The sequence below is a fragment of the Phasianus colchicus genome, chromosome 36, assembly GCF_987193195.1.
Source record: "Phasianus colchicus chromosome 36, bPhaCol1.hap1.1, whole genome shotgun sequence".
NCBI lineage: Eukaryota > Metazoa > Chordata > Aves > Galliformes > Phasianidae > Phasianus > Phasianus colchicus.
The window spans coordinates 2,949,268-2,975,798 of NC_143471.1; the positions used below are offsets into that span (position 1 = coordinate 2,949,268).

The following is a 26,531-nucleotide window of genomic DNA, read 5'->3' on the forward strand; positions in this document are numbered from 1 at the left end:
GGGATGTGGGGCGATATTGAGGTGATATGGGATGGGATGTAGGGCGATATGGGGCAGGGATGTGGGGTGATATGAGATGGGATGTGGGGCGATATTGGGGCGATATGGGTTAGGATGTGGGGCGCTATAGCGCTCAGCTGTAGGTGCCGCCATTGCTACGCGTTCCCCCCTAAATGCCCCCCATAGAGCCCCCCCCCCCCTCCAACCCGCGTCGCGGCCCCTTTAAGGCGCCCTACGGATCCCACGGTCGCTCCCAGTTCCACCGCTTGACCCCAAAATACCCCGCTGAGGGCGGGGCCTAAAAGAAGGGGGCGGGGCTTTTAGCGAGGCCACGCCTATTTGCGGAAAAGACCACGCCCGTTTAGGCGAGGCCACGCCCCCTTGCGTAAGAACACGTACGGCTGCGTGAGACCACGCCCCCGCCCACTCTTACAGAGGCCACGCCCCCTCACCGAAGGCCACGCCTCTTTCGTTGCGGCCACGCCCCTTTGCGCGAGGTCACGCCCCCCCCTCGTGCGTGATGACGTCACGCGTCGGCGGCGCTGACAGCGCCGGGCCCGAAGGAACGGGAAGATGGCGGCTGGAGGAGGAGGAGGAGGAGGAAGAGGAGGAGGGGGAGGAAGGAGAGGAGGAGGAGGTGCGGGGGGGGGCGGGGCCGGGGGGGTGGGGGGGAGCTGGGGGGCTCTATGGGGCTCCATGGGGCGGGGGCGGATATGGGGGGGATGTGGGGCAGGGAGGGGGGGGTGGGAGGGGAGATGGGGGATGTGTGGGGCGCTATGGGGAGATATGGGGCGCTATGGGGTGCTATGGGGTGTCTATGGGGCGCTATGGGGTGCTATGGCGTGATATGGGGCGCTATGGGGTGCTATGGGGCGCTATGGGGGGCTATAGGGTGCTATGGGGTGATGTGGGGTGCTATGGGGTGTCTATGGGGCGCTATGGGGTGCTATGGCGTGATATGGGGCGCTATGGGGTGCTATTGGGTGCCTATGGGGTGCTATGAGGTGCTGTGGGGTGTCTGTGGGCGCTATGGGGTGCTATTGGGTGTCTACGGGGTGCTATGGGGTGCTATAGGATGTTTATGGGGTGCTATAGGGTGCTATGGGGTGCTGTGGGTGTCTATGGGGTGTCTATGGGGTGTCTGGGGGGTGCTGTGGGGTGTCTACGGGGTGTCTAGGGGGCGCTATGGGGAGCTATGAGGTGCTGTGGGGTGTCTATGGGGCGCTATGGGGGGCTATAGGGGGCTAAGGGGTGCTGTGGGGTGTCTATGGGGTGTCTATGGGATGCTATGAGGTGCTGTGGGGTGCTTATGGGTTGCTATTGGGTGCCTATGGGGTGATGTGGGGTGCTATGGGGTGTCTATGGGGCGCTATGGGGTGCTATGGCGTGATATGGGGCGCTATGGGGTGCTATGGGGTGCTATTGGATGCCTATGGGGTGCTATGAGGTGCTGTGGGGTGTCTATGGGGCGCTATGGGGGGCTATAGGGGGCTAAGGGGTGATGTGGGGTGCTATGGGGTGTCTATGGGGTGCTATGAGGTGCTGTAAGGTGTCTATGGGGTGCTGTGGGGTGCTATCAGATGTCTATGGGATGCTATGGGGTGCTGTGGGGTCTCTGTGGGGTGCTATGGGGTGCTGTGGGGTGTCCATGCGGTGCTATGGGGTGCTAAAGGTTGTCTATGGGGTGCTATGGGGTGCTGTGAGGAGCTATGGGGTGCAATGGAGTGCTTTGGGGTGCTATGGAGCGCTATGGGGTGTCTGTGGGGCGCTATGGAGGGCTGTGGGGCAGGGATTTCAGAGCTATGGGGCAGGGATGTGGGGCAGAGATTTGGGGGCTATGGGGCAGAGATGTGGGGAGATGCTATCGGATAGGGATGTGGGAGCTATGGGGCAGGGATGTGAGATTCTATGGGGCAGGGATGTGAGATGCTATGGGGCAGGGATTTGGGAGCTATGGGGCAGGGATTTGGGAGCTATGGGGCAGGCTGGATGTGGGGCAGGAAGAGTGTGGGGCAGGGATTTCAGAGCTATGGGGCAGGGATGGGGGGAGATGCTATGGGGCAGGGATTTGGGAGCTATGGGGCAGGAAGGATGTGGAGCAGGGATGTGGCAGCTATGGGGCAGGGATTTGAGATGCTGTGGAGCAAGGATGTGGGGAGATGCTATGGGGCAGGGATGTGAGATGCTATGGGGCAGAGATGTGTGGAGATGCTATGGGGCAGGGATTTGGGAGCTATGGGGCAGGACGGATGTGGGGCAGGGATGTGAGATTCTATGGGGCAGGGGTTTGAGATGCTATGGGGCAGGGATGTGGGAGCTATGGGGCAGGCCAGATGTGGGGCAGGCCGGATGTGGGTCTCACTCCCCCCCCTCTTCCCCCCCCCCAGGTTTGACCCCCCCCCGAGAGCTGTGAGGGCGGCGCCGAAGCCCCAAAATGAACCCCAAGGAAACCACGGAGGTGTCTGGTGAGGGGGGGGCGATGAAGGGGGGGGGGGGGGGCGATTAATTTGGGGGGGGGGGGCTGCGCTGATGGCCCCCCCCCCCATTTATAGATAGGAACCACCGCAAGGTTTTCTTGCCCCGGAAGTTGGTGGAGTTTCTGCCCCACAGCGCAGCGCTGCCCAATGAGAGGCTGAGGTGGAACACCAACGAGGTGGGGGGGGGCGAAACGGGGGGGTAAAAAGGAGAGGGGGGGGGCATGGGGGGGGATATGGGGGGTAAAAAGGTGGTGGGGTAAAATGGGGGCATAAAAAGGAGGGGGGGGACATGGGGGGGGTATATGGGGGGTTGGAAGTGGGGAGGGGGAATGGGGGGGTAAAATGGGGGGTAAAAAGGAGGGGGGGCATGGGGTCACGTGGGTGGGGTCACATGGGGTCATGGGGGTGGAGTCACGGGGTGGGGTCATGTGGGTGGGGTCACGTGGGGCCACGTGGGGTCATGGGAGCAGAGCCATGGGGTCTGGGGTCACGTGGGGTCACTCTGGTGGGGTCACGTGGGGTCACATGGGGTCTGGGGTCACATGGGGTCACGTGGGGGGGGACCCATGTGGGGTCATGGGGGCGGAGTCATAGGATCTGGGGTCACATGGGGTCACATGCGGTCTGAGGTCACATGGGGTCATGGGGGCGGAGTCACGAGGTGGGGTCACGTGGGGTTACATAGGGTCACATGGGTGGGGTCATGTGGGGGTGCGTATATGGGGTCACGTGGGTCACATTGGTGGGGTCGCGTGGGGTCACATGGGGTCACACGGGTGGGGTCATATGGGGTCGCATGGGGTCACGTGGGGTCACATGGCGGTGGGGTCATGGGGGGTCATGGGGGCGGAGTCATGGGGTGGGGTCACGTGGGGTCACATGGGGTGTGGGGTCACGTGGGGTCACATTGGTGGGGTCACGTGGGGTCACATGGGGTGTGGGGTCATGTGGGGTCAAATTGGTGGGGTCACGTGGGGTCACTTGGGATCACATGGCGGTGGGGTCACGTGGGGTCATACGGGGGGGGGTCACACGTGGTGGGGGGGGGCTGGAGACCCCCTCACCCCCCCCTAAAAGCCCCAACCCCCCCCCAGGAGATCGCCTCCTACCTCATCACCTTCGAGAAGCACGACGAGTGGCTGTCCTGCACCCCCAAAACCAGGTCTGGGGGGGGGCTGGGGGGGCACTGAGACCCCTCCCCACATTATGGACCCCCTCCCCCCGATTTACTGACCCCCCCCCTCCCCCCCCCAGGCCTCGCAATGGCTCCTTGCTGCTCTACAACCGTAAGAAGGTGAAGTACAGGAAGGACGGCTACTGCTGGAAGAAACGCAGGGATGGCAAAACCACGCGGGAGGATCACATGAAGCTGAAGGTGCAGGGGGTCGAGGTACGTGGGGGGGGGACAACAAGCGACCCCCCCTCAAATGACCCCCCCACCCCCCCCGAAAAGACCCCCCGTCCCCAATCTATAGGGTGGTAAAGACAGCCCCCCCCCCCCAAAATGTGTAGTATGGGAAATGGGAATAGGTGTATAGAGTTATTTAAAGCAGTGGGGGAGCAGTGAGGGTGGGGGGGGGGGGGGCGAACTATGTGGGGGGGGCACAACAAGCGACCCCCCCTCAAATGACCCCCCCCCCACCCCCCCAAAAAGGTTTGCTGTCTCCAATTTATAGGGTGGTAAAGAGAGCCCCCCCCCCCCCCCAAATATATGGGATGTAATTGGATGTGTGGGGTTATTTAAAGTGGTGGGGGGCGGGGGGGGGGGTCGAGGTATGTGGGGGGGGCACACCAAGCGACCCCCCCTCAAATGACCCCCCCACCCCCCCTGAAAAGAGCCCACATTCCCAATCTATGGGGTGATAAAGACCCCCCCCCCTGCACAGCCTATAGCATTGAATTGGCCCCATAGCGTTGCCTGGGGGGGTTGGGGGGGGGTTGAGGGGTGCTGGTCGGACCCCCCCCCAAAAAAAAAAACACAACCCCCCCCCCCAGAGCCCTGAACGTTGCCCCCCCCCCCGTTGCAGTGCCTGTATGGCTGCTACGTCCACTCCTCCATCGTCCCCACCTTCCATCGCCGCTGCTATTGGCTGCTGCAGGTAAGTGGGGGGGGGTCATTTTGGGGGGGGGGGCGCTCAAAAAGTGAGGGGGGGGGCACAAGAGAAACCCACCCACCCAAATGGGACCCCCCCCAAATTAAAGAAAAGCTCTATGGGTCATTGAAGGTATGGGAGAATTTCGCTTGGGGGGGGGGTCTTAAATGTGGGGGGGGGTTCTTAAGTAGGGGGGGTGGTTTTAAGTGGGGGGGGGGCAGCAGACGGGGAGCCCACCCACCCAAATGGCCCCCCCCCCCAATTAAAGAACCCTGGTGCTATTGGCTGCTGCAGGTAAATGGGGGGTGGGGAAAGGGGGTCTCATTTGGGGGGGGGCCCAAAAAGGGGGGGGGGGGGCAGAAGGAGGGACCCCCCCCCAAAATATGGAACCCCCCCTTTTTAGAACCCTGGCATTGTGTTGGTGCATTACCTGAATAATTGGGGGGGGGGGGGTTGCAAAACCCCGACATCGTGCTGGTGGTGCATTACCTGAACGTGCGGGGGGGGGGGGCGCCTCTGAATGGGGGGGGGGGGGTCTCTAAATGGGGGGGGTCTCTAAATGAGGGGGGGTCAAAGGTGGAGCCCCCCCCCAAAATATGGCCCCCCCCCTCCAGAACCTGAGCATCGTATTGGTGCATTATCTGATCGTGGGGGGGGGGGGGTCTTTAAATGGGGGAGATCTCTAAATGAGGGGGGGTCTCTAAATGGGGGTGGGGTCTCAAGAAAGGGGGGGGGCACAGGAGGAGCCCCCCCCCCAAAATATGGCCCCCCCCCCCCCCGCAGAACCCGGACATCGTGCTGGTGCATTACCTGAACGTGCCGTCTATGGAGGAATGCGGGCGGGGGGGGGGCGGCCCCCCCTCCCTGTGCGCCGTGGCGTCGGAGCGCCGCGAATGGAGCAAATGGAGCCACGAGGAACTGCTGGCGCAGCTCCGGCCCATGTGTGAGGGGGGGGCCGAAATGGGGGGGGGCAGCCAGGTGGTTGGGGGTTTGGGGGGGTTGGGACACCCCCCCCCTAAATGGTGGGGAGGGGGGGGTGAGGGTCGTTAAGGGGGGGGGTGATGGGAGCCACGAGTGGGGGGGGATGATGGGGGGGGTGATGGGACCCCCCCCCAAATGGTGGGGAGGGGGGGTGAGGGTCGATAAGGGGGGGGGTGATGGGACCCCCATGTTGGGGGGTGATGGGGGGGGTGATGGGACCCCCCCCAAATGGTGGGGAGGGGGGGGGTGAGGGTCGTTAAGGGGGGGGTGATGGGAGCCACGAGTGGGGGGGGGTGATGGGGGGGGTTGGGGGTTTGGGACCCCCCCCAAATGATGGGGAGGGGGGGATGTGGGTCTTTAAGGGGGGGGGGTGATGGGAGTCACGAGAGGGGGGGGATGATGGGGGGGTGATGGGACCCCCATGTTGGGGGGGGGGTGGTGGGACCCCCCCCAAATGGTGGGGAGGGGGGGATGAGGGTCTTTAAGGGGGGGGAAGGGGGTGATGGGAGCCCCATGTTGGGGGGGGGGAGTAATGGGGGGCTGTCGGGGGGGGTGATAGGACCCCCATGTTGGGGGGGGGGGGAGGTTGGGGGTTTGGGACCCCCCCCTAATGGTGGGGAGGGGGGGATGAGGGTCTTTAAGGGGGGGGGAAGGGGGTGATGGGAGCCCCATGTTGGGGGGGGGGAGTGGTGGGGGGGTGGGTGATGGGAGCCCCGTGTTGTGCAGGTGGGGGTGATGGGGGGGGGTGATGGGACCCCCCCCAATTGGTGGGGAGGGGGGGATGAGGGTCCTTAAGGGGAGGGGGAAAAGGCTGAGGGGGGGAGTTGGGACCCCCCCAAAGTGGGGGTGAGGGTCCTTAAGGGGGGGGGGGGTGATGGGACCCCCAATTTGGGGAGGGGGAAGGTTGGGGATTTGGGGGCTTGGGACCCCCCCCAAATGGTGGGGAGGGGGTGATGAGAGTCCGGGGGGGGGGGAGTGATGGGACCCCCAGGTTTTCAGGATCGGGGGGGGAGGGGGAATTGGGACCCCCCCCAAGTGGTGAGCAATGGGTGCTGAGACCCCCAAGTGGGGAGATTGGGGTGGGGGGGGGTTGGGGGTGACGGGACCCCCAAAGTGATTGGGACCCTTGGGGGGGGGTTGCTGAGACCCCCAGCCCCCAACGCCCCCCCCTCCCCACTTCAATAACGCTTTCCTTTCACCCCCCTCCATCCCCCCCCCAAAGTCCACGGTGTGAAATGGACGGGGGGGGGTCCGGGCGGGGGTCCGGCCCCGCTGTCCTTGGAGCAGTTGGTGCAGCACATCCTGGACAGCCAGCAGGCGCGACCCCCCCCCCGCACCCACACCTGCCTCTGCTCCGGGGGGCTCGGTAAGACCCCAACCCCCCCCCCCCCCAAATATATAACCCCCCCCTGACCCCCCCCCGGACCCCCCCATTGTGCATCGTGGAAACCCCAGGGACTTCCAGGACCCCCAAAAGAACCCTGAGACCCCCAGGACCCCCCCAGTACCACCCTGACCCCCCCAGCATCACTGAGACCCCCAGGACCCCCCCCCAAAATCACCCTGATCCCCCCTCAGTGTCACCCTGAGACCCCCAGGACCCCCCCAGTACCACCCCGACCCCCCCAGCATCACTGAGACCCCCAGGACCCCCCCCCAAAATCACCCTGATCCCCCCTCAGTGTCACCCTGAGACCCCCAGGACCCCCCAGCACCAGGACCCCCCCCCAGGGACTTCTAGGACCCCCAAAAGAACCCTGAGACCCCCAGGACCCCCCCCAATACCACCCTGACCCCCCCAGCATCACTGAGACCCCCAGGACCCCCACCATTACCACCCTGACCCCCCCCCCACAGCAGTACTGTGAGACCCCCAGGACCCCCCCCCTAATTCTAACCCCCCCCCTCCTCCCTGAGATCCCCAAGACCCCACCCCCCCCACTCTGAGACCCCCAGGACCCCCCTAAGGCCCCCCCCGACTCTCCTCCCCCCCCCCATAATCCTGAGACCCCCAGGACCCCCCTCCAATTCCGACTCCCCCACCCCCCCACTCTGAGACCCCCAGGACCCCCCCCCTCAAATTCTGACCCCCCCTCCTCTTCCCCCCCCCCCCCCAGGGACCCCAGGCCACAAATGCAGCAGCACCAAACACCGCATCATCTCCCCTAAAATCGAAAGGGGACCCCGTGCGGGGGGGGGCAACGGCGGAGACCCCCCCTCAATTAAAGCCCCCCCCCCCTCCTCACCCGATACCACCAGCCCCCCCCCCCAACCTTCCCCGGTTCCAATTGGGGGGGGGATAATGGGAAAAGGGGGGGGTCCCAATGGTTCCCAACGGACCCTAAAAGGGGGGGGGGTCGGGGGGGGGGATGGGGTCGGGGGGGGGGTCCCGTTTACCCCCGCTTTGCCCTTATTGGTGGTTGGGGGGGGCGTCGCGGGGGGGGGGGGCGCCGAAAAACCCCTGGGTTTGGGTTTGACCCCCAGCCAACATTTGGTGGCTTCCGAGGGTCCCTGCCCTATTTTGCCCCCCCCCGGCCCCCCCCCCGGGATTTTTGATCCCGACTGTTTTCTCAATAGCCCCCGCCGGGGTCAAACTTACGGTTGCGAAGCCGAAGCCCCCCCCCAAAAAAATCCCGGGGGGGGGCAAACGGAGGAGGAGGAGGAGGAGGAGGAGGAGGATCCCCCCCCCCCAACCCCCAACCCTGAGGGTCTCTACGGGGGGGGCGGGGGGCTGCCTTTCCCCCCCCCTTTTGAAGGTCTGAGCTCTGAGCTGCCGGGGGGGAGGGGGGGGGAAGGGGAGACTCCCGGTTTGACCCCCCCCAGCCCATCCCCCCCCCCATCTCGGAGCCCCCCCCCGCCCCCCCCCCCCGAGGACCCCCAGCCTGCGGTGGCCATCACTGATTTCTCACCTGAGTGGTCGTACCCTGAGGTGAGGGGGGGGCTATAAAAGGGGGGGGGGCTTCGGGGGGGGGGTCCAGGTGGGAGGGGGGGGGTTTCTCTCAGTGGGTGGCAGGGGGGGGTCCAGGTGAGGTGGGTCTCGGTTGATGGGGGGGGTCTCAAATGGGTGGGGGGGGGTCTTTCTTAAGGGGGGGGGTTTAAGTGTGGGGGGGGGGCGTCTTGATGGGGGGGGGGGAGGGAGTGACGGGGGGGTCTTGGTGGGGGGTCCAGGTTGGGGGGGGTGGTTGCGGGGGGGGGGGATCCTCAATGGGTGGGGAGGGGGTCTCTTAGTGGGGGGGAGGTCTGAGTTTGGGGGGGGGTCTGGGTGGTTGGGGGTTTTTGTGGGTGGGGGGGGGTCTCAAATGAGTGGGGGGGGGTCTTTCTTAAGGGGGGGGGTCTAAGTGGGGGGGGGGGCGTCTTGTTGAGGGGGGGGAAGGGAGTGAGGGGGGGTCCGTGTGTGTGTGTGTGGGGGTCTCTTGGTGTGGGGGGGGTCGCAGCGTTTGGGGGGGTCCCGGTGGGTTGGGGGGGTCCTGTTGGTTGGGGGGGTCCCAATATTTTGGGGGGGGGGTCTCAGCATTTGGGTCGGGGGTCCCAGTGGGTTGGGAGGGGTCCCAGTATTTGGGGAGGGGGGGGGTTGCAGTGTTTAGGGGGAGTCCCAGGATTTGGGGGGGGTCCAGTCGGGTTGTGGGGGTCCCAGCATTTGGGTCGGGGGTCTCAGCACTGGGGGGGGGTCTCAGCATTTGGGGGGGTCCTATCGGGTTGGGGGGGTCCCGGTATTTGGGGGGGGGTCTCAGTATTTGGATTGGGGGTCCAATCGGGTTGGGGGGTTCCCAGCATTTGGGTCGGGGGTCCTATCGGATTGGGGGGGGTTCCAGTATTTGGGGGGGGGGGGTGTCTCAGTTTGGGGGTGGTCTCAACATTTGGGGGGGTTCCCAGCACGTTGGGGGGGGTCTCAGCATTTGGGGGGGGTCCAGCATTTGGGGGGGGGTCCCAGCATTTGGGTCGGGGGTCTCAGCACTGGGAGGGGGTCCCAGCACTTGGGGGGGGGTCCCAGCATTTGGGTCGGGGGTCTCAGCATCTGGGGGGGGAGTCTCAGCATTTGGGGGGGTCTCAGCATTTGGGTCGGGGGTCTTGGCACTGGGGGGGGGTCTCAGCATTTGGGGGGGTCTCAGCATTTGGGTCTGGGGTCTCGGCACTGGGGGGGGGTCTCAGCATTTGGGGGGGTCTCAGCATTTGGGTCGGGGGTCTTGGCACTGGGGGGGGGTCTCAGCATTTGGGGGGGTCTCAGCATTTGGGTCTGGGGTCTCGGCACTGGGGGGGGGTCTCAGCATTTGGGGGGGTCTCAGCATTTGGGTCGGGGGTCTCAGCACTGGGGGGGGGTCCCAGCATTTGGGGGGGGGTCCCAGCATTTGGGTCGGGGGTCTCAGCACTGGGGGGGGGTCCCAGCATTTGGGGGGGGGTCCCAGCATTTGGGTCGGGGGTCTCAGCACTGGGGGGGGGTCCCAGCATTTGGGGGGGGGTCCCAGCATTTGGGTCGGGGGTCTCAGCACTGGGGGGGGGTCCCAGCATTTGGGGGGGGGTCCCAGCATTTGGGTCGGGGGTCTCAGCACTGGGGGGGGGTCCCAGCATTTGGGGGGGGGTCCCAGCATTTGGGTCGGGGGTCTCAGCACTGGGGGGGGGTCCCAGCATTTGGGGGGGGGTCCCAGCATTTGGGTCGGGGGTCCCGGACGCCCCCCCCCAACAGCTGCCCCCCCCCCCCCCAGGGCGGTGTGAAGGTGCTGATCACGGGGCCGTGGGCCGGAGCCGCGGCCGGTTACCGCTGTTTGTTCGACGGCGTCGCCGTGCCCGCGGCGCTCGTGCAGCCCGGCGTCCTGCGCTGCTACTGCCCGCGTGAGTGCGCGCAGCGCCCCCTGGCGGCGCACAGCGCTCATAGCGACCCGTAGGGACCCATAGAGACCCATAGAGATCCATAGAGACCCATAGCGCCCCCTGGCGGCGCACAGCGCTCATAGCGACCCGTAGGGACCCATAGAGACCCATAGGGACCCATAGAGATCCATAGGGACCCATAGAGATCCATAGCGCCCCCTGGCGGCGCACCGCGCTCATAGCGACCCGTAGGGACCCATAGAGACCCATAGGGACCCATAGAGATCCATAGGGACCCATAGAGACCCATAGCGCCCGCTGGCGGCGCACAGCGCTCATAGCGACCCGTAGGGACCCATAGAGACCCATAGGGACCCATAGAGACCCATAGGGACCCATAGAGACCCATAGGGACCCATAGAGATCCACAGCGCCCCCTGGCGGCGCACAGCGCTCATAGCGACCCGCAGGGACCCATAGAGACCCATAGGGACCCATAGAGACCCATAGGGACCCATAGAGATCCACAGCGCCCCCTGGCGGCACACAGCGGTCATAGAGACCCATAGAGATCTATAGAGAACCATAGCGCCCCCTGGCGGCACACAGCTCTCATAGCGACCCATAGAGACCCATAGCGCCCCTTAGCGGCACACAGCGGTCATAGAGACCCATAGAGAATCATAGAGAACCATAGAGATCCATAGCGACCCGTAGGCACCCATAGGGACCCATAGGGACCCATAGAGATCCATAGCGCCCCCTGGCGGCGCACAGCGCTCATAGCGACCCGTAGGCACCCATAGGGACCCATAGGGACCCATAGAGATCCATAGCGCCCCCTGGCGGCGCACAGCGCTCATAGCGACCCGTAGAGAGCCATAGAGATCATAGCGACCCATAGGGACCCATAGAGACCCATAGCGCCCCCTGGCGGCACACCGGTCATAGCGACCCGTAGAGACCCATAGAGACCCATAGAGACCCATAGCGCCCCTTAGCGGCACACAGCGGCCGTAGGGACCCATAGAGACCCATAGCACCCCATAGAACCCCATAAAGCCCCATAGAAACCCGTAGAGCCCGATAGGACCCCATAGAGCCCCTTAAAGTCCACTAAAACCCCATAAAGCCCCATAGAACCCCCCATAGACCCCCATAAAGCCCCATAAAAACCCCTAGAGCCCCATAGAACCCCCCCCATAGAGCCCCATAGAATCCCATAGAGCCCCATGGAACCCCATAAAACCCCATAGAACCGCCCCCATAGAAACCCCTAGAGCCCCATAGAACCCCATAAAGCCCCCCCCCACCCCCTAACCCCCCCCCTGTTCCCCCCCCCAGCACACGAAGCCGGCACGGCCGCTCTGAGGGTCTCCCTCCCCCCCCGCTTCGTCTCCGCCGCCGCTCCGTTTGAATACCGGCCCCGGGGGGGGGGGGTCCGGGCGGCACCGGGAGCACAGCTGGATTGGTTGGCGTTGGATGGTGAGTAACTGGGGGGGGGGCACACGGAGGACCCCCCCTCCCCCCTATAGGGTCTTCCCCATAAGGGGTGTTTGTGAGGGGGGGGTTCCATTGGTGCATCCCTACTGCAAGCCTTTGGGTGGGGGGAGCCCGGCTTTATTTTAGGGGGGGGTCTTGGGTTGGGAGGGGGCGGGGGGGGCCTCATCTCAGCTCCTGGACCCCCCCTCATAGGGCCCGGGTCTCCCTTATAGGGGATGTTTGGGGGGTGGGGGGTCCATTGGCGCATCCCCATCACAGCCCTTTGGGTTTGGGGGACTCCAGTTTTATTTTGGGGGGGGTCTTGGGGGTCTTATGGGATGTGGGGGTCAGAGGGGGTCTTGGGAGGGGTCGAGGGGGGGTCTTTTGTTATCTCAACTCCTGGCCCCCCCTCATAGGGCCTGGGCCCCCCCATAGGGGGTGTTCGGGAGGGGGGGGGGTTTCCATTGGTGCATCCGCATCGCAGCCCTTTGGGTGGGGGGAGCCCCCAGGTCTGTTCGGAGGGGGGGGTCCTGGGGGGGTGTTGGTGGTCTGGGGGGTGGGGGGGGTAAGAGCTTTATGGGAGGGGAGGGGGGGGTGGTTTTATCCCCTTTTTCTCGTCCCCCCCCCCGCAGACAACCAGTTCCGTATGTCCATCCTGGAGCGCCTGGAGCAGATGGAGAAACGCCTCGCAGAAATGGCCCCCGCGCTGCCCCCCCCTCCGGCACAGGTTGGAGACCCCCCCCCCAAAACACCCCCCTAAAACACCCCCCCAATTCCTCCCCCCTCCCCCCCCAGCCCCGGTGTCCCAACATCCCCCCCCCCGGGCCCTTTAGGGGATGGGGGGGGGGGGTCCAGGAGTTGATATAACACAAGAGCCCCCCCAAAGACCCTCCCCCAAACCCCTCCCCCCCAACCTCAAGACCCCCCCCAGACCCTCCCCACCCCCCCGACCCCCCCACAAACCCCCCACCCCCCAGGTGCCCCCTGACCCCCCCCTGACCCCCCCCACGTCCCCCATTAACCCCAATATCCCCAAGACCCCCTGGTGACCCCCATCTGACCCCCATCCCCCCCCCACACTGTCCCCCATTAACCCCAATGTCCCCATTGCCCCCCCCCACCCCCCCGACCCCCCCAGGTGCCCATCACCCCCAATGTCCCCATTGCCCCCTGACCCCCCCCAACCCCCCCCTGCCCCCCATTGACCCCAATGCCCCCATTGCCCCCCGACCCCCCCCGCCCCCCATTAACCCCAATACCCCCATTGCCCCCCCTGACCCCCCCCTGCCCCCCATTGCCCCCATTGCCCCCCGACCCCCCCCTTCCCCCCCATTAACCCCAATGCCCCTATTGCAGCCCCCCACCCCCCCACAGGGCTCCACGTTGGAGCTGACCCCCCCCTGCCCCCCAATGTCCCCAACGCCCCCATTGCCCCCCGACCCCCCCACTGCCCCCTATTAACCCAATAACCCCATTGCCCCCCCCGCCCCCCCCCCCCCCGCAGGGCTCCACGTTCGAGCTGCGGCTGCTGGCGCTTTGCGAGGCGCTGATGCTGAGGATGTCGATGCTGGCGGCCGCCGGCAGGGGGCGCCAAGGAGCGGCGCTGCTGCCCCACGGAGCCGCTCCGTACCGCGGGATGTCGCTGCTCCACCTGGCGGCCGCGCAGGGATTTGCAGCCATGGTGGGGCTGCTGAGGAGGTGGAGGTCAGCGGGGGGGGGGGGGGGATTGGGGTTGGGATTCAATGGGATTGGGGTGGGATTGGGGTTGGGGTGGGATTGGGGTTGGGATGCAATGGGATTGGGGTTGAGGTGGGTTTGGGGTTGGGATTGGGGTGGGATTGGGATTGGGGTGGGAATGGGGTTGGAGTAGGATTGGGGTTGGGATGCAATGGGATTGGGATTGGGATTCAATGGGATTGGGGTTGGGATTCAATGGGATTGGGGTTGGGATTCAATGGGATTGGGGTTGGGATTGGGGTTGGGGTGGGACTGGGGTTGGGATTCAATGGGATTGGGGTTGGGATTGGGGTTGAGGTGGGATTGGGGTGGGATTGGGATTGGGGTGGGAATGGGGTTGGAGTAGGATTGGGGTTAGGATGCAATGGGATTGGGGTTGAGGTGGGTTTGGGGTTGGGATTGGGGTGGGATTGGGATTGGGGTGGGAATGGGGTTGGAGTAGGATTGGGGTTGGGATGCAATGGGATTGGGATTGGGGTTGAGGTGGGATTGGGGTGGGATTGGGATTGGGATGCAATGGGATTGGGGTGGGATTGGGATTGGGGTGGGAATGGGGTTGGAGTAGGATTGGGGTTGGGATGCAATGGGATTGGGGTTGAGGTGGGTTTGGGGTTGGGATTGGGGTGGGATTGGGATTGGGGTGGGAATGGGGTTGGAGTAGGATTGGGGTTGGGATGCAATGGGATTGGGATTGGGGTTGAGGTGGGATTGGGGTTGGGATTGGGATGCATTGGGATTGTGATTAGGGTTGGGATGCAATGGGATTGGAATTCGGATTGGGGTGGGATTGGGGTTGGGATCGAGGTGGGATTGGGGTTGGGATTGGGATTAAGGTTGGGATTGGGATTGGGGTAGGATTGGGGTTAGGATGCAATGGGATTGGGGTTGAGGTGGGTTTGGGGTTGGGATTGGGGTGGGATTGGGATTGGGGTGGGAATGGGGTTGGAGTAGGATTGGGGTTGGGATGCAATGGGATTGGGATTGGGGTTGAGGTGGGATTGGGGTGGGATTGGGATTGGGATGCAATGGGATTGGGGTGGGATTGGGATTGGGGTGGGAATGGGGTTGGAGTAGGATTGGGGTTGGGATGCAATGGGATTGGGGTTGAGGTGGGTTTGGGGTTGGGATTGGGGTGGGATTGGGATTGGGGTGGGAATGGGGTTGGAGTAGGATTGGGGTTGGGATGCAATGGGATTGGGATTGGGGTTGAGGTGGGATTGGGGTTGGGATTGGGATGCATTGGGATTGTGATTAGGGTTGGGATGCAATGGGATTGGAATTCGGATTGGGGTGGGATTGGGGTTGGGATCGAGGTGGGATTGGGGTTGGGATTGGGATTAAGGTTGGGATTGGGATTGGGGTAGGATTGGGGTTGGGATGCAATGGGATTGGGGTTGGGATTGGGGTTGGGGTTGGGGTTGGGATTGGAATGGGATTGGAATTGGGATTGGGATGCAATGGGATTGGGATTGGGAGTGGGAGTGGGGTTGGGATTCAATGGGATTGGGGTTGGGATTGGGATTGGGGTTGGGGTTGGGATTGGGGTGGGATTGGGATTGGGGTGGGATTGGGGTGGGGTTGGGATTGGAGTAGGATTGGGATTGGGATTGGGATGCAGTGGGATTGGGGTTGGGATTGGGGTGGGGTTGGGGGACGTTAGGATTGGGATTGGGATGTAGTGGGATTGGGGGTGGGATTGGGATTGGGATTGGGATGGAAGAAAGATTGGGATGGGGATTGCAATGGGATTGGGATTGGGATTAGCATTGAGGGATTGGGATGGGGTTGGGATTAGGATTGAGGAATTCTGATTGGGACTGCAATGGGATTGGGACTGGAATTGGGATTGGGGTAGGATTGGGATTGAGGAATTGGGATTGCAGTGGGATTGGGATTGGCACTGAGGGATTAGGATGGGATTGGGATTAGGATTGAGGGATTGGGGTTGGGATTGGCATTGAGGGATTAGGATTAAGGAATTGGGATTGGGATTGAAGGATTGGGATTGAGGGATTGGGGTTGAGGTTGGGACTAAGGAATTGGAATTGGGATGGGATTGGGAGGAATACGAATGGGATTGGGGGGGGAGAATAGGATTGCGATGGGATTGGGGTGGGATTGGGGTGGGCTGTGGGCGTGGGGGGGGGGATCTGTGTGTGAGGACCCCCCCTCATCCCCCCCCCCCTTGTCCCCCCCCCCCCAGGGCGCTGCCTGTGTGCAGCCTGGAGCTGGAGCAGGAGATCGACCCGCTGAGCGTGGATCATTTCTGCTGCACCCCCCTGGTCAGTTGGGGGGGGGGATTTTGGGGGGGGGGGCTGAGACCCATAACTGACCCCCAACCCCCCCCCAACCCCAATTCTGGGGGGATTCCAGGGGTTGGGAGTGGGGGGGGGGGGGAACAGGTTTGGGGTCGGTGCCCCCTCACTAAATGCCCCCCCCCCCATTTTTCTGCCCCATAGTGGGGGGGGGGGGGTGGGGGGCGGAGCACGGATTTGGGATGTGAGATTCCTCACTAAATGCCCCCCCCCCATTTTCTCTGCCACGCTCCCATTTTTCTTCCCCCCCCCATTTTTCCTTCCTCCCCATTTTTCCTCCCCCCCCCATTTTTCTGCCTCCCTCCCCCCCCATTTTTCCTTCTCCCCCCATTTCCCTGCCCCCCCATTTCTCCCCCCCAATTTTCCTGCCCCCCCCCCCATTTTTCTTCTGCCCCCCCTCCCTCCCCATTCCCCCCCCATCCCCATCTCCCCCATTCCTCCCCCCCCATTATACCCCCCCATTTCCCCCCCCATTTTTCCTCCCCCCCCATTTCTCCCCCCCAATTTCCCTGCCCCCCCCATTTTTCTTCTGCCCCACCCCCCCATTCCCCCCCCCATTCCTCCCCCCCCATTATACCCCCCCATTCCCCCCCCCCATTTCCCCCCCCATTTCCCCCTCCATTTTTCCTCCCCCCCCATTTCTCCCCCCCCATTTCCCTGCCCCCCTCCCCCCCCATTTCTCCCCCCCATTTCCCCCCCATTTCCCTCCCCCACCCCATTCCCCCCCAAATCCCCATCTCCCCCATTCCTCCCCCCCCATTATACCCCCCTATTTCCCCCCCCATTTCCCTGCCCCCCATTTCTCCCCCCCCCATTTTCCTGCCTCCCTCCCCCCCCATTTCCCTCCCCCCCCATTTCCCTCTCCCCCCATTCCCCCCCCCATTTCCCCCATTTCTCCCCCCAATTTCCCTCCCCCCCCAATTTTCCCCCCCAATTTCCCTGCCCCCCCCATTTTTCTTCTGCCCCCCCCCCCCATTCCCCCCCCCTATTTCCCCCCCCATTTCCCCCCCCATTTTTCCTCCCCCCCCCCAATTTTCCCCCCCAATTTCCCTGCCCCCCCCATTTTTCTTCTGCCCCCCCCCCCCCATTTCCCCCCCCATTTCCCCCCCATTTTTCCTCCCCCCCCAATTTTCCCCCCCAATTTCCCTGCCCCCCCCATTCTTCTTCTGCCCCCCCCCATCCCCCCCCCATTTCCCCCCCCCCAGATGTGGGCCTGCGCTCTGGGCCACGCGGAGGCGGCGGAGGCGCTGTTCCGCTGGGAGCCCGGCGCGCTGTCGGTGCCGGACGCGGCGGGGCGGCTGCCGGCGGCGGTGGCGCGGAGCCGGGGGCACCGGGCGGTGCTGGCGCGGCTGGAGGCGCTGCGACGCCCGACGACCCCCAGCCCCGCGGGGACGCCGCCGCCCCCCGCCGCCCCCCCCCATCATCACCACCACGAGGGGCCGCGCGTCCCGTCGCCGCTCTCCGCCAGCCCCGATACCGGTAAGGGCTCCGACGGCGCCCCCCGCCGCGGGTTTCATCCTATCGTCCCCACCCCCGTATCGCCGTATCGCCGTATCTCCATATCCCCATATCTCCATATCCCCCATATCCCCCATATCCCCATATCCCCCCATATCCCCCATGTCCCCCATATCCCCCATATCCCCCCATATCCCCCCATATCCCCCATATCCCCCATATCCCCCATATCCCCCCATATCCCCCCATATCCCCCATATCCCCCCATATCCCCCATCCCCCCATATCCCCCATGTCCCCCATGTCCCCCCCATATCCCCCCCATATCCCCCATCCCCCCATATCCCCCCATATCCCCCATATCCCCCATATCTCCCATATCCCCCATATCCCCCCATATCCCCCCATATCCCCCATATCCCCCCCACATCCCCCATATCTCCCATCCCCCCATATCCCCTATATTCCTCATATCCCCCATATCCCCCATCCCCCCATCCCCCCATATCCCCATATCCCCCCATATCTCCCATATCCCCCCATATCCCCCATATTCTCATATCCCCATATCCCCATATCTCTATGTCCCCATATCCCCCGTATCCCCCAACCCCTTATTTCGTCATACCCCCCATATCCCACATCCCCCACATCCCTCACCCCCATATCCCTCACATCCCCCAACCTTATATCTCCCAATCTCATATTCCCCCATATTCCCATATCCCCCGACTCCATATTTCGTCATATCCCCCATATCCCCCAATATCCCCCATCCGCCCATATCCCCTGACCCCATATTTCTTCATATCCCCCCATGTCCCCCCGTATCCCCCCGTATCCCCCCCATATCCCCATATCCCCCCATATCCCCTATCCTCCATATCCCCATGTCCCCATATCCCCCGATACCCCCCCCACACCCCCCCGAACCCCATCCCCCATATCCCCTGACCCCATATCCCCCATATCCCCCACGTCCCCATGTCCCCATATCCCCCATATCCCCCCATATCCACCATCCCCCATATCCCCCATATCCCCCCATATCCACCATCCCCCATATCCCCCATATCCCCATGTCCCCCATCCCTAAATCCCTTATCCCCATATCCCCCCCATTTCCCCCATATCCCCATATCCCCCCTCCCCCCCTGCCTCCCCCTCCCCCCATCCCTTTCCACCCCCCAACCCCTTCTTGCCCCCCCCCCTTATCCCCCCAACCCCCCCAATCCCCTGCCCCCCCACCTCCATGTCCCCCCCCAGCCCCCCTTTACCGCCCCCCCATCCCCATATCCCCCCATATTTCCCCATCCCCACCCCCCCGATTTGTGTCCCCCCCCCCTCCCCACACGCCCCCCCCCACATTCTTGTATCCCCCCCCCAGGTCTCAGCACATCCAGCAGCCTCTCCTCCCCCTCCGAACTCTCCGAGGGTCCCGGCTCCGTCCCTCAGCCCCCCCCCCACAACGCCCCCCCCCCACGACCCCGCAGCCCCACAGACGAATTGGGGGGGGGGAGGAGGGGGCTGAAATTCTCTGGGGGCCGCCCCCCCCTCCGAGCCCCCCCACAACAGACACAGAAGATGGCCCCCCCCCAACCGCCGACGCCCTGCAGGTAACCTGGGTTGGGTTGGGTTGGGGGGGGAGTAGGGGGGGGGGGGGGGATATTAATGGGGGGGGGGGTCCTCACATCCTGGTTCCCCCCCCCCAGGCGGAGGTGGTGACGTTGGCCCGGCAGATCATCGAAGCCACCCCAGAACGAATAAAACACGAGACCCCCCCCCTCCCTGGGGGGGGTGGAAGCACGGAGGGGTCGGGGGTCGGAGGAGGGGGGGGGTCTTTGGGGGGAGGTGGGGGGGGGGCTGCTGCTTCTACCCCTCCTGGCGGGGGGGGGCTCAGCGCAGCCATGGCTTGGTTGGCCACGTACCTGGACAGCGTGGATCGGCCCCCCGCCGCGCCCCCCCACAGGTAAATGGAGCCCCCCCCACCACCACCGTAATTATTGGAGACCCCCGGGGTGGGGACCCCAATAATGGGATGGGGTGGGGGATGGGGAACCCCATAATGGGGTGGGGATCACTGGGGGGGGGTGGGGACCCCCAGGTTGGGAGGGGGTCCACTGGGGGGGGGGAACCCCATAGAGGGGGATGGGGTGGGGGATGGGGACCCCCCCATAATGGGATGAGGACCCCCATAATGGGATGGAGACCCAAATAATGGGATGAGGACCCCCAGGGTGGGGAATAGGGATCCCTATAGCACCCTAATGGGGTGGAGACCCCCAGTATGGGATGAGGGGGGGATGGGGACCCCCAGGGTGGAGAATAGGGACCCGCATAATGGGGTGGGGACCCCCAGGTGAGACCCCATAGAGGGGGATGGGGACACCCACATTGGGATGGGGACCCCAATAATGGGATGAGGACTCCAATAATGGGATGGGGACCCCCAGGGTGGGAGGGGGACCACCGGGGGGGAGGGGAACCCCATAGAGGGGGATGGGGTGGGGGATGGGGACCCCCATAATGGGATGAGGACCCCTGTAATGGGATGGGGACCCCAATAATGGGATGGAGACCCCCAGGGTGGGGAATGGGGACCCTTAGAGTGGGATGAGACCCCCATTATGGGATGGGGTGGGGGATGGGGACCCCCAGGGTGGGGAATGGGGACCCCCATAATGGGGTAGGGACCCCCAGGGTGGGATGGAGACCCCCATTATGGGCTGGGACCCCCGTTATGGGATGAGACCCCCACTATGTGGTGGGACCCCCGTTATGGGCTGGGACCCCTATTATGGAGTGGGACCCCATTACGGGCTGGGACCCCCAGGGTGGGATGGAGACCCCCACTGTGTGACAGGGACCCCCAGGGTGGGATGGAGACCCCCATAGTGGGACAGGGACCCCCGTTATGGGCTGGGACCCCCATTATGGGCTGGGACCCCCGTTATGGGCTGGGACCCTGTTATGGCCTAGGATCCCTATTATGGGCTGGGATCCCTATTATGGGCTGAAACCCCCATTACGGGCTGGGACCCCCAATAGCCCTACAGACCCCCCTCCATCCCACTGTACCCCCCCCCCATAACCTCCTCCCTTTTTTTTGCCCCCCCCCCCATTCTTCCCCCCCCCCCCCCCAAAACAGAACCGACCCATTTCCCCCTCCCCGTTGGCTGGGGGGTCCGGATCCACCTCCTCCCCCTACATCCCCAACCCCCCCCCTCCCTCTTCCCTCCCCCACCCCCCCAGCGCCACCCCCCCCACCCCCCCCCCAGACCCCCCCCCCATCCGCCGCCTCCTGGGCCGAGTTCCTCAACGCCAGCGGGAAGATGGAGAGCGACTTCGCGCTGCTGACGCTGTCGGACCAGGAGCAGCACGAGCTCTACGAGGCCGCCCGCGTCATCCAGAGCGCCTTCCGCAAGTACCGGGTGCGGGAAGCCCCCCCCGAGACCCCCCCCCATCGCCCCCCCACCTTCAGAACCCCCCCAGACCCCCCCCATAACCCCCAGACCGCCCCTATAGCCCCCCCTACTTTCAAAACTCCCCCAGACCCCCCCCAGAACCCCCCCAGACCCCCCCCAAAGCCCCCCCACTTTCAGAAACCCCCCAGACCCCCCCCATCGCCCCCCACCTTCAGAATCCCCACACGTCCCCTTATAACCTACAGACTCTCTCCATATCCCCCCCACTTTCACAACCCCCCCAGACCCCCCCATAACCCCCAGACCCCCCCAATGCCCCCCCACCTTCAGAACCCCCCAGACTCCCCCCAAAGCCCCCCCACTTTGACAACCCCCCCAGATCCCCTTACAACCCCCAGACCCCCTCCCATCGCCCCCCCACCTTCAGAAGCCCCCCAGACCCCCCCATAACCCCCAGACCCCCTATAGCCCCCCTGCTTTCAGAAACCCCCCCAGACCCCCCACCAATGCCCCCCCACTTTCACAACCCCCCCCAGGCCCCTCCCCCCAAAGCCCCCCCACTTTGAGAACCCCCCCAGATCCCTTATAACCCCCAGACCCCCCCCATCGCCCCCCCACTTTTCACAACCCCCCCCAGATCCCCCCCAAAGCCCCCCCACTTTCAGAACCCCCCCCAGAGCCCCCCCCCCCCGGCAGCCCCTCCCAGACCCCCCCCCTACTTTCAGAACCCCCCCAGATCCCCTTACAACCCCCAGACCCCCCCATAGCCCCCCCACCTTCAGAACTCCCCCCCCCATAACCCCCAAACCCCCTCCCCCATTGCCCCCCCACCTTCAACCCCCCCATAGACCCTCCACTTTCAGAACCCCCCCAGACCCCCCCCCCATAGCTTCCCTACTTTCAGACCCCCCCCCCAGGCCCCCCCATAGCCCCCCCCCCTTCAGAACCCCTCCCAGATTCCCCCTAAAACCCCCAGCCCCCCCCATAGCCCCCCCCCCTATGTTCAGACCCCCCCCATATCGCCCCCACCGTCACAACTCCCCCCCCATAACCCCCACACCCCCTCCCCCATTGCCCCCCCATTGCCCCCCCACTTTCAGAACCCCCCCAGACCCCCCCCCATAGCTTCCCTACTTTCAGACCCCCCCCCATACCCCCCCCTACGTTCAGAACCCCCCCAGATCCCCTTATAACCCCCCCCACAGCCCCCCCACCTTCACAACCCCCCCCCCCAGATCCCCTTACAGCCCCCCGCCCCCCCCCCAGCCCCCCCTTGTAACGCCCCCCCCCCCCGTCGATCCCTGCAGGGCCGGCGGCTGAAGGAGCAGCAGGAGGTGGCGGCGGCCGTCATCCAGCGCTGCTACCGCAAGTACAAGCAGGTAGGGGGGGGGACCCCCCCCCAAAAAGACCCCCCCCCCACAAAGACCCCCCCCCAGACCTTCAGACCCCCCCCCCCGTAGCCCCCACGTCGCTCCCGCAGCCCCCCCGCTTTCAGAAACTCCCCACACCCCCCCCATAAACCTCAGACCACCCCAAAGCTCCAAGACCCCCCCCCATAATCCTCAGACCCCCCCGGAGCCCCCCCACTTTCAGAAACCCCCCAGGCCCCCCCATGACCCCCAGACCCCCCCCCCATATCCTTCAGACCCCCCCATCAGGACTCCCCCAGGCTCCCCCAGACCCCCCCCCACTTTCAGAAACCCCCCAGACTCCCCCATAACCCCCAGACCCCCCCCCATAACCTTCAGACCCCCCTAAGGACACCCCTCAGACCCCCCCCCCATAGCCCCCAGGCGCCCCCCTCGGTACTCCCCCAGATCCCTTTGAGACCCCCCCATAGCCCCCCAACTTTCAGAAACCCCTCAGACCCCCCCCATAACCCCCAGACCCCCCCCATAGCCTTTCCACTTCCAGAATCCCCCCCCAAAACCCCCAGACCCCCCCCACGACCACCTCCATAACCCCAGACCCCCCCCATAGCCCCCCAACTTTCAGAAACCCCTCAGACCCCCCCAAAAACCCCCAGACCCCCCCCACTTTCAGACCACCCCCAAAACCCCCAGACCCCCCCCCACCAATCACCTCCATAACCCCAGACCCCCCCCCATAGCCCCCCCACTTTCAGAACCCCCCCCCCCAAACCCCCCCCCATAACCCCCCCCTCTCTCTCTGCCCCACAAGCTCACCTGGATTGCACTGAAGGTAACGGGGTGGGGGGGTACAGGGGGGGCCCCTCTTGGGGTCCCCAAATATTGGGATCCCTTTTGGGGTCCCCAAATATCAAGGTCCCCATTGAAGTCCCCATACCTGGAGGTTCCTTTTGGGGTCCCCAAACCTGGGGGTCCCTTTTGGGGTCTCCAAATATCGAGGTCCCTTTTGATGCCCCCATACCCAGGGGTCCCTATTGGGGTCCCCCCCTGGATGCCCCTTTTGGGGTCCCCCCCCACTTTGTTGTCCCTTTTGGGGTCCCCAGACTCGGGGGTCCCATTTTGGGGTCCCCAAATATTGAAGTCTATTTTGGTGCCCCCATAGCCAGTGTCCCCCATTTTAGTCCCCAAACCCAGGGGTCTCTTTTGGGGTCCCCAAACCCAGGGGTCCCTATTGATGGTCCCCAAATATCGAGGTCCCTTTTGGGGTCCCCATTTATTGAGGTCCCTTTTGGGGTCCCCATATCCACGGGTCTCTTTTGGGGTCCCCAAACCCAGGGGTCCTTTTTGGGGTCCCGAAATACCGAGGTCCCTTTTGATGCCCCCATACCCAGGGGTCCCTATTGGTGTTCCCAAATATTAAGGTCCCTTTTGGGGTCCTCAAACCCGGAGGTTCCTTTTGGGGTCCCCAAATATTGAGGTCCACTTTGATGCCCCCATACCCAATGTCCTCCATTTTAGTCCCCAAACCCGGAGATCCCTTTTGGGGTCCCCATATCCAGGGGTCCCTTTTGGGGTCCCCAAATATCGAGGTCCCTTTTGATGCCCCCAAACCCAGGGGTCCCTTTTGGGGTCCCAAATATCGAGGTTCCTATTAGGATCACCAATACTGGGGTCCCTTTTGGGGTCTCCAAATACAGAGGTCCCTTTTGGGGTCCCCAATATTGAGGTCCCTTTTGGGGTCCCAAATATCGAGGTCCCTTTTGATGCCCCCACACCCGGGGGTCCCTTTTGGGGTCCCCAAATATCGAGGTTCCTATTAGGATCCCCAATACTGGGTCCCTTTTGGGGTCCCCCAAATATCGAGGTTCCTTTTGATGCCCCCATATCCAGGGGTCTCTTGGGGTCCCCAAAGCCGGGGGTCCCTTTTGGGGTCTCCAAATACTGAAGTCCCTTTTGGGGTCCCCAAGTTTTGAGATCCCTTTTGATGCCCTCATACCCATGGCTCCCCATTTTAGTCCCCACACCCGGGGGTCCCTTTTGGGGTCCCCAAGTATTGAGGTCCCTTTTGATGCCCCCATACCCAGGGGTCTCTTTTGGGGTCCCCAAACCCGGAGGTCCCTTTTGGGGTTCCCATATCCAGGGGTCCCTTTTGGGGTCCCCAAATATCGAGGTTCCTATTAGGGTCTCCAATACTGAGGTCCCTTTTGGGGTCTCCAGATATCGAGGTTCCTTTTGATGCCTCCACACCCGGGGGTCCCTTTTGGGGTCCCCATTTATTGAGGTCCCTTTTGGGGTCCCCATATCCACGGGTCTCTTTTGGGGTCCCCATACCCGGGGGTCCCTTTTGGGGTCTCCAAATCCAGAGGTCCCTTTTGGGGTCCCCAATATTGAGGTCCCTTTTGGGGTCCCAAGTATTGAGCTCCCTTTTGGGGTCCCAAATATCGAGGTCCCTTTTGATGCCCCCACACCCTGTGTCCCCCATTTTGGTCCCCACACCCGGGGGTCCCTTTTGGGGTCGCCCCCCCCCGACGCCCCCTTTCCCCCCCCGCAGTACGCGCTGTACAAGAAGATGACCCAGGCCGCCATCCTCATCCAGAGCAAATTCCGCAGCTACTCGGAACAAAAGAAATTCCAGCGCAGCCGCCGCGCCGCCGTCCTCATCCAGCAGCGCTTCCGGAGCCACCGGCAGCAGCAGCCCCCCCCCAGAGCCCCCCCCCAGGCAGGGCAGCCCCGAGCCAAGTGGGTCCCCCCCCCACCCTTAAGTGTAGGGATAGGGATGGAGATGGGGGGGGGGGTAGGAATGAGATGGGGGGGGTCCTGGGCTGTGCCCCCCCCCCTTAAGAGTGGGGGTAGGGATGAGATGTGGGGGGGGGTCCTGAGCTGTGCCCCCCCCCCCCCCCCCAAGAGTAGGGATGGAGATGGGGGGGGTTCTGTGTTGTGCCCCCCCCCTCCTATTGATGGGGGTAAGGATGGAGATGGGGGGTTCTGAGCTGTGCCCCCCCCTTAAGAGAGGGGGTAGGGATGAGATGGGGGGGTGATCCTGAGCTGTGACCCCCCCCCCCCCAAGAGTAGGGATGGAGATGGGGAGGGTCCTGAGCTGTGCCCCCCCCCACCCTATTGATGGGGGAAAGGATGGAGATGGGGGGGGGGGTGTTGGGATGAAACTCGGGGGGGGGGTCCTGAGCTGTACCCCCCCCTTAAGAGTAGGGATGGAGATGGGGGGGTGGGGGGGTTGTGTGTTGTGCCCCCCCTCCATTGATGGGGGTAAGGATGGAGATGGGGGGGGTTGGGATGAGATGGGGGGGGTCTTAAGCTGTGACCCCCCCCCACCCTATTCTATTGATGGGGGTAAGGATGGAGGTGGGGGGGGTTGAGAGATGAGATGGGGGGGGTCCTGAGCTGTGCCCCCCCCCCGCTTTGTTTCAGGGGAGCTTTCCTCACTAAGAAGCAGGACCAGGCGGCCAGGAAGATCATGCGGTTCTTAAGGCGCTGCCGTCAGCGGTGGGGATGGGGGGGGGCGTCGGGGGGGGGGGGGGGTTGATGGAGGGGTTGGGGGGCATGGAGGGAATGGGGGGGAGCGGGGTGGGGGGCACAGGAGGACATGGGGGGTATTGGGGGGGGGACATTGGGGGGCAGGGGGATGGGGGCAGATGGGGGGACATGATGGGGTTCGGGGGTTGGGGGGGGCATTGGGGGGGCCAGGGGTGGGAGTGGGGGGGCATGGAGGGGACGGGGGGGGACATGATGGGGATGGGGAGGTGGGGGGGCATTGGGGGGGCAGGGGGACATGGGGGGGGGGGCAAGGACGTGGAGGGGGGGGGGGAACATGGAAGGGATGGGGGCGGGGGGGGAAGAGAAGGGGAGAAGAGGGGCTGGGTGGGGAGGGGGGGAATAAGGGTGGGGGGCGTGTGGAGGAATTGGGGGGCACACGGAGGGAATCGGGGGGGGAGTGTGGGGACACGGGGGTGTGGGGACACGGGGGGGGGGTCACCGAGTGTCTGTCTGTCCTTCCGCCCCCCCCCAGGATGAAGGAGCTGAAGCAGAGCAGAGAGGTGGAAAGTTTACAGCAGCGGGGCGTGGCCTCGTGACCCCCGGGGGGGGGGGTTGAGGATGGGGGGGGCGGGGGGGGTGGACCGACATCCCTCTTCCCCCCCCCCCCTTCTCCCCCACCCCGGCTTCGCCTTACCCCGGTGCCCCCCAAAAAAAGCCCCCCCCCCACAAGCGATGCTGGCCACCCTGCATGTGCCCCCCCCCTCTCCCCCCCCCCAGCCATCAGCCCCGCATGGGCTCTTTGTACAAATTTCCATTAAAAATGAAGGAACGGGGAGCGGCTGCCTTGCGGGGGGGGCGAGGGGGGGGGGAAATCGTAGGGTGGGGGCGGTGGGGG

General features: G+C 64.4%; 1 protein-coding gene across 1 annotated transcript; it reads left to right on the forward strand.

Moving 5' to 3' along the window:
• The first annotated feature begins 454 nt into the window (after positions 1-454).
• CAMTA2 (calmodulin binding transcription activator 2) lies at positions 455-26,282 on the forward strand. Its single transcript, XM_090129355.1, is given in 25 exon segments — positions 455-637; positions 2,388-2,465; positions 2,553-2,653; positions 3,572-3,639; positions 3,732-3,867; positions 4,505-4,576; positions 5,354-5,513; positions 6,774-6,917; positions 7,669-7,907; positions 7,938-8,480; positions 10,252-10,378; positions 11,702-11,842; positions 12,472-12,566; positions 13,344-13,543; positions 15,780-15,858; positions 17,097-17,370; positions 18,737-18,834; positions 18,837-18,965; positions 19,062-19,318; positions 20,498-20,780; positions 22,082-22,153; positions 22,956-22,976; positions 24,696-24,883; positions 25,571-25,645; positions 26,169-26,282. Coding segments are annotated over 24 exon segments (3,597 nt in total). The 5' UTR covers positions 455-637; positions 2,388-2,434; the 3' UTR covers positions 26,233-26,282.
• The last annotated feature ends 249 nt before the right edge of the window (positions 26,283-26,531 follow it).